This window comes from Anabrus simplex, chromosome 2 (assembly GCF_040414725.1).
Source record: "Anabrus simplex isolate iqAnaSimp1 chromosome 2, ASM4041472v1, whole genome shotgun sequence".
Lineage (NCBI taxonomy): Eukaryota > Metazoa > Arthropoda > Insecta > Orthoptera > Tettigoniidae > Anabrus > Anabrus simplex.
In genome coordinates, this window is record NC_090266.1 from 976246560 (window position 1) to 976253101 (window position 6542).

General features: G+C 37.7%; 1 protein-coding gene across 3 annotated transcripts in view; it reads right to left on the bottom strand.

Moving 5' to 3' along the window:
• Iml1 (GATOR complex protein Iml1) overlaps positions 1–2833 on the bottom strand; it is a 724094-nt gene extending 721261 nt beyond the window's left edge. For all 3 annotated transcript variants that reach the window (XM_067141784.2, XM_067141783.2, XM_067141785.2), the window contains exon 1: positions 2632–2833. In XM_067141784.2, coding sequence (XP_066997885.1) covers positions 2632–2674 — 43 coding nt within the window. In that variant the 5' untranslated portion in view covers positions 2675–2833. The remainder of the gene's footprint in view (positions 1–2631) is intronic.
• Positions 2834–6542: the final 3709 nt, after the last annotated feature.

Here is a 6542-nt window from a genome sequence, read left to right on the forward strand (position 1 = left end):
TGTCCACCAGGAAATCTTAATGAACTTCGAATGCAAGTAAATAGAACAAGATTTATTATATCACAGGACAGATGCATCAGTTGTGCTCTGAATGTCAATAATCAGCACCACCCACATCCCAGCAGCATCCAAAATGTCCCAGCCGAAACTTTTAGTGATACCTGGTTTTACGGGGATGAGGAGTAAGGGGAGAGCTACCCCGGTTCTGGTAATACTGCCACCTGAATGGAAATGAAATCTGAATTGAATCAATAATATGATCGATCGACATGAATTTTCTAAACCTTTATTATCTTAAACCAACAACTGTCTCACACACATTACATAACATTTCTCAATGCAAATCTTCTTCCTAACATGAATTCTATATTTTGGCTTTGCTGTGTAAACAACAGTACTAGTACGTAAAGTGTACGCCAAATGTCTCATGGCAATTCATAGTTTGTGTGTCAAAGGTTGCCAATACGAATCTCAAAGATAACCGAGGTCTACCGATTCAGCACTAGGGAGCCGAAGTATCATTAAAAGTTTTGTGTACTGTACACTATGCTCTGAACAAAACATTTTTGACAACATATTTCCATTTTTATATATGCAATCAAAACTTTCATTCACGACATATGTCTGACATATTTATGGCGTTCCTAAACTGTCACAGCCTATCTCAATACCTAGAACGGGTTTAGTAATTACTTTATCTCATCTATATGTTTCCGAATACCATTATTATTGCTGGAAACATCAAATGTGTAATATTCCACACAGTTCTGAAACCTTACTGTTACTGTACTAAATATCCACGCGATATTTTGCTCAATTTCCTCTTCTAAAATATTTTGCTCATGAGACACCAAAATAATTTCATTACAATTCATGTACAATTGTTTTACTGCCTTCTTAAGCAGATGCACTTCCCCTCTGTTGGACCAAATATTCCATCATCTGGTTGTATTTTGCAAATATATGAAACATTATACAACTATAGAAGTTTAACTCATTGCCTTCATGAAACCTCCACTTTCTTCATTACACCAAATAACTTCCCCTTAAATTAAGAATTTTCAGCACACACTAACTTTCCAATCAGGTTACAGATGATTCTAAATGGCGATGCACACTGTTCATCCAAATATCCGTACATTCTTTAATATTTGTTTGAAATATCTCCTCACCTCATCTCATCGTCTCACGTTCTTTAAGATCTTTCCTCCTCCTCTACTGCCATTCAATTTCTATATTTTAATATCTAGCAATTCCTGGTGTCTTGTCTTATTTATTTCTCCTTTAAACACAAAACCGACCGGGCTGAGTGGCTCCGATGGTTGAGACGCTGGCCTTCAGACCCCAACTTGGCAGGTTCGATCCTGGCACAGTTCTGTGGTATTTGGAGGTGCTCAAATACGTCAACCTCATGTCGGTAGATTTGCTGGCACATAAAAGAACTCCTGCGGGACTAAATTCCGGCACCTCGGCGTTTCCGAGAACTGTCAATGTAGTTAGTGGGACATAAAGCAAATAACGTTATTAAACACAAAACCTTTCCTATCAATCATTTGTGTACGAATACAAGTTTGCGATCCCAGTATTCTACAGTCGTTAGCGGGACGGAAAGCCATTATTATTTCCTTACCTTATTCACTCCATCACAATACGCCCTTAGAACGAATGTTATAGGTATTATACCTCTAATATCTAAAGTTAAAATCTGACAGTTCTTAGAGTGAGGTCCATTTACTGCCTGCCGGGGCAGGATAGAGGGAGTAGGGGTTATGGTTGCCATGGAAACAAGGGTGGGGCGACTGCAGTTGCCATGGAGACAAATCTTCTAGCCAGCATGTCTTGCTTGGAGTGGCCAAACCTCTCACTTCTGAGTTAGATCTTGTCGCAAGCAGTTCAGATAACAGAACATGAGACAAAGTCAGTCACAGTCTGGCCAGGTACTCTACAAGAGATCACAGTGGTCCGAATGAACGAGGAAACAAGTGAGCCAGAAGAGAGGGGGTAGGAGAAAGGAATGTGGAATGTGGCAACATCGTGAAATGGTACGTGCAATGCTCCTCCTTCCAGCCCTAGCTGTCCGCATTGATCTTTAGTTCTTAGAGGTATAGGTACAGTAACACTTATTTCGTTAATCTCAACGAGAACATTCAGAAAAGGCTTACACATTTCACTGTAGTAGTTAAACTCCCTGTTAAGCAACGCTCCTCCAATTCTTCTTTGATATTCCTTGCGTTTCACAGCTTTTCCAGTTCCCTTACCTTAATGACTTGTTTCTATTCGGATTTAGAATAACCAAACAGTAAATAATATTCCAACAACGTAGATAATAATGTATAAATTAAACCTGCTCTTAATATTAATAATTATAAGGAAAATTAGTAGTAAGGCCAGTAACAGTGCTCATTACTGGGATAGACAGACGAATGTGAGCAGAAAAATTAAGCCAAAATTCAGTACTTTAAGTAGAAAAAAATGAGACAGCACTGTCCTGTGATCAAGTCTGAAAGAACAAAGTGTAATTAAAATACACGGAGACCAACACTTAACACAAATCTGAGCACTTCACCAAACAAAAATAATGGACATAACCTAAAACGTACATAAAACACACACACATATTATATAACTAACCACTGAAATTGCGCTGATGTACCACTAATTTCACCAACTTCATCTCTAATCTATAATGCTGTGATGAAAGCTGAGAAAATATGTCTTGAAAGACAAACACACACGAAAATCATAACAAATATTGACAATTCAATTCACAACACTTCCCAGATGTCGTTAGTCTAGGAGTATAAAGTCCGCTTTTTATCATGTGTTACAGAATATCAAAGATCCCGCAAACTCTCGAAATGGAAGACTTCTTCTTCTCCTCCTTGGTGGCGTTGTTTGGCTTTTAATATGTGATGAATATCACTTGGAAAACTTTAAACACACCAATCTATGAGAACACTTTGTACTCTGCACATTTACACTAGTATAGGCCACAGTCTCAAAATCTCAGAACACGCAAGGTATATCGGTAACAACACCGATGGAAGCGGGAGTATATAAGCATGATCCAACAGTATAACCACACAGGCTGTTATAACACAATATTTGCTTCATCTACAAACTTATTTATGACATTGATGGTATCAGCAGAAGGATTAAATAACAAACAAGAAACACTGGTTGGGAAAACACGTTTAAGACGCACAAGACTACTAATAAGTGACAAATGAAAACGAAATTTGTATTGGGGCGTAAGAGCATGATTGAACCGTAACCGAATGATATTTGTAATATGTCTTCGGGAATATGTTCCTCTCGTACACCATGGTTTCGTTGGGATGTCTGACTGTAGTTGATAATAAAAAGTACCTTTGACTTGGGCAGTGTGTTGCCAATTGTTCCGCCACTCGTTACGGGCACTATTTTTAATCACGGAAATTTAGTCTGACGACGTGAACGACATTATTAGAAAGAGGAACAGGAAGGTGAGAAGCTTGCTCTGCTAGAAAATCCGCTTGTTCATTACCCAATATACCCATATGTCCAGACAACCATACTAATGTTAAGTAAACACCAGAATTATCAAGACTATAGAGAATGCTTTTAACATTACCATACATACCAATTATTAGATAGAGAATAGGAGGCTAGTGATTGCAAGACACTCAGCGCAACAGTATATATCTTAAATCGTTTATAGTTGTGTTGCTGAATAAAAAAGAGTGCTTGTTGGATAGCAAATAGTTCCGGTAAAGATTGAACAATCACTAGGTAAACCATATTGCTCCTTGATATTTATGGCTGGTATACAATATGCGGCTCCAACTCCAGTGGCATATTTAGCACCATCGGTTTATATATCTATGCCAATAGGAATACAAGAAAGTTTCAACTTTTTAACTGGCAGCTGAGCGTATTCTTGAGCACTTATTGCCTCAGAGTAACGACTACGGGAAGGAATTATCATCTGAGGCTTGTAATAAATAATAGAATACAGCGACGTATAGGAAATTAACGATGCGCTTTGAAGTAATGTACCTTTGTACGACTTTAGGATATCAAAAGCATAATATAAAACAGGCATTCTCTGTAAGCCTTGACGCTGAATTGGAAAGTACTCATGGAGGAGTTGCAACTTCGGAATAAACGGGTGTCTCGTAAAAGCGAACTTTTAAAGTAAATATTACATGGCAAGCATTTTTCGGCGTACATGCAAAGGCGGTTCTCCAGATTCCACAAGAAGTGCATTTGTGGGTGTAGTCTTCAGAGCCCCTATACATATACACAATGCTTTATATTGACATGTATTAAGATGAGTCAAGTTCGTACTCGATGCCATATCGTAGATATGGGAACCACAGTCGAGAATCGCTCGATAGTGGACTTGTAAAACGATATCGCAATGCACGGGTCAGCTACCCAGTGTCGACGCGTGAGAGATCCAAGAATGTGTACCGTACGCGCACAGTTTAGCGATACATGGACCAAGACCAACTACAATATCTCAGACGTTAACTGACCTATCGAAACTGTCCATAATGGCGGCAGCTGGAGTGCTAGCATGCGTTTGTTTTGATTTGTGTAAGCCGTGTTGTTACCAAATATTTACGGAAATTTGAATATTATTAATCGTACATTATATTTATTTATAGTCTTAAGAAGGTTACAGATCATCTTTGAGTGCCGTAAGAAGCTATTTGTTCTCAAAGATCTTATTTATTCCAACAATATCGGTGGTGATAAGGTTAATGTTGATTCTCGTGTTCTTCTCTGAAAGATTTTTCTTCATTTTTAGTTACCTATGCAACATGTTTATAGTTTAATGTGCTGTGTGCCTGGATGAGTAAGAGCTTCAGTGTTCCCATTTCCAAAAGACCTAGTATTAAGACAAAATTGGGTTAAGAGCATTCATAAGGAAAACATCGAACCGAATCATAGGACTAATAATGTTGAGAGGATTAATCATTTTATCATTTTTGAAATCAAATGTATTGTCAGGGAAGACATTATATACCCATAGAAGTGATAGACTAATTCAAGTGCCGCGCAAACTTCCGAAGTTTAAACTAATGATGCCTATCCTAGTATTTGCCTTATCAGCCAACGTACCGGTACCTTACTACAAAGAACATTAAATCAGTCCCAGAAATCATTACTAAAATTTATGATTTAGAGACTAAATTATTCTTAAATGGTGGTGCAAGAATGATGTAATTAATTTTCAACGTTATACAATGAACATGTGTAAACTAAACCTAACCCCATTTCCCGTGGAGTGAACATGAGGATTATGTTATATATATATATATATATATATATATATATATATATATATATATATATATATATAAACACAATTACACCATCAATTCCGGTGAGTTTTAAGCTGACGAGTGCTTTAGATGATCAAGTGTATCATACAAATATCGCTTGTACCTACTCAACAATACAGGTGGATTTTGGAGGGTTGAAATTTTGTTGGAGAAATTTGTTTGCGTGTTTTACATAATGGGCTGTGGTTAATGGTGGTGTTACATAGTATTTCATGTAAGGTTAATAATGTTCTTTGTTGACATCTAAATATCGTATTTACTGACCGGAGATTCATATGTGAAATAATGTTATACTCTGTGTCTGTTTCAACCTGACGTTGATACAATAATTCTCCCTTCGTTATTTTCCCCTCTGAAATTTAATTTAGACTTACAATACGCTATAACGCTACTTTTGGTCTTTAACTATTCATATTTTGAGTTAGTGAGTTGCATTTCATGACGTTCGCCTTGTGATATTTTCTTTAGGTGACTCGAAATAAACGTGCATAACCTTTCCCTCAACCTCTCATATCGCACACCGATGTCCGCCATGTTTATTCTGGATTACGGTCTGATGTAATTGTAGTTGGTCTTGCATGGACACCCTAGTGCTGAATACGTCGACCTCGGGTATCTTCGAGATTCGTATTGGCAACCCTTGAAACACAAACTATGAATCGCTTATGCATCGCTGTGTGACATCTGGCGTACACTTTACGTGCTAGTACTGTTGTTGTTTACACAGCAAAGCCAAACTATAGAATTCATGCTGGGAACAAGATTCGCATCGAGAAATGTTATATAAAGTGTGTATGACACAGTTGTTGGCTTAAGATAATAAAGGTTTAGAAAATTCATATCGATCGATCATATTGTCGATTCAATTCAGATTTCATTTTCATTCAGTTGGCAGTAGAACCGGAACCGTGAGAGCTCCCTCCTTCCTCCATCCCCGTAAAAAGAAATATCGCTAAAAGGTGCGCGGACTATATGTAATTATCACTTTTCGAGCGTATGTATTGGAAATTCTGTCGCCATGTGAGTTTATGATCTAAAATGAAGCCTAATGTTTATATTGAGTATCAATGGGGATTTCATACTCATCAACGAAAATCGGAGAACGGTCGTATGATCGATGATGCGTAAAAATCATCGCCCGACATTTAGAAATACAAAGGTGAAGACCATGTGAGTCCAACCACGTAATTGCCTTCCTAAGAGTGGATA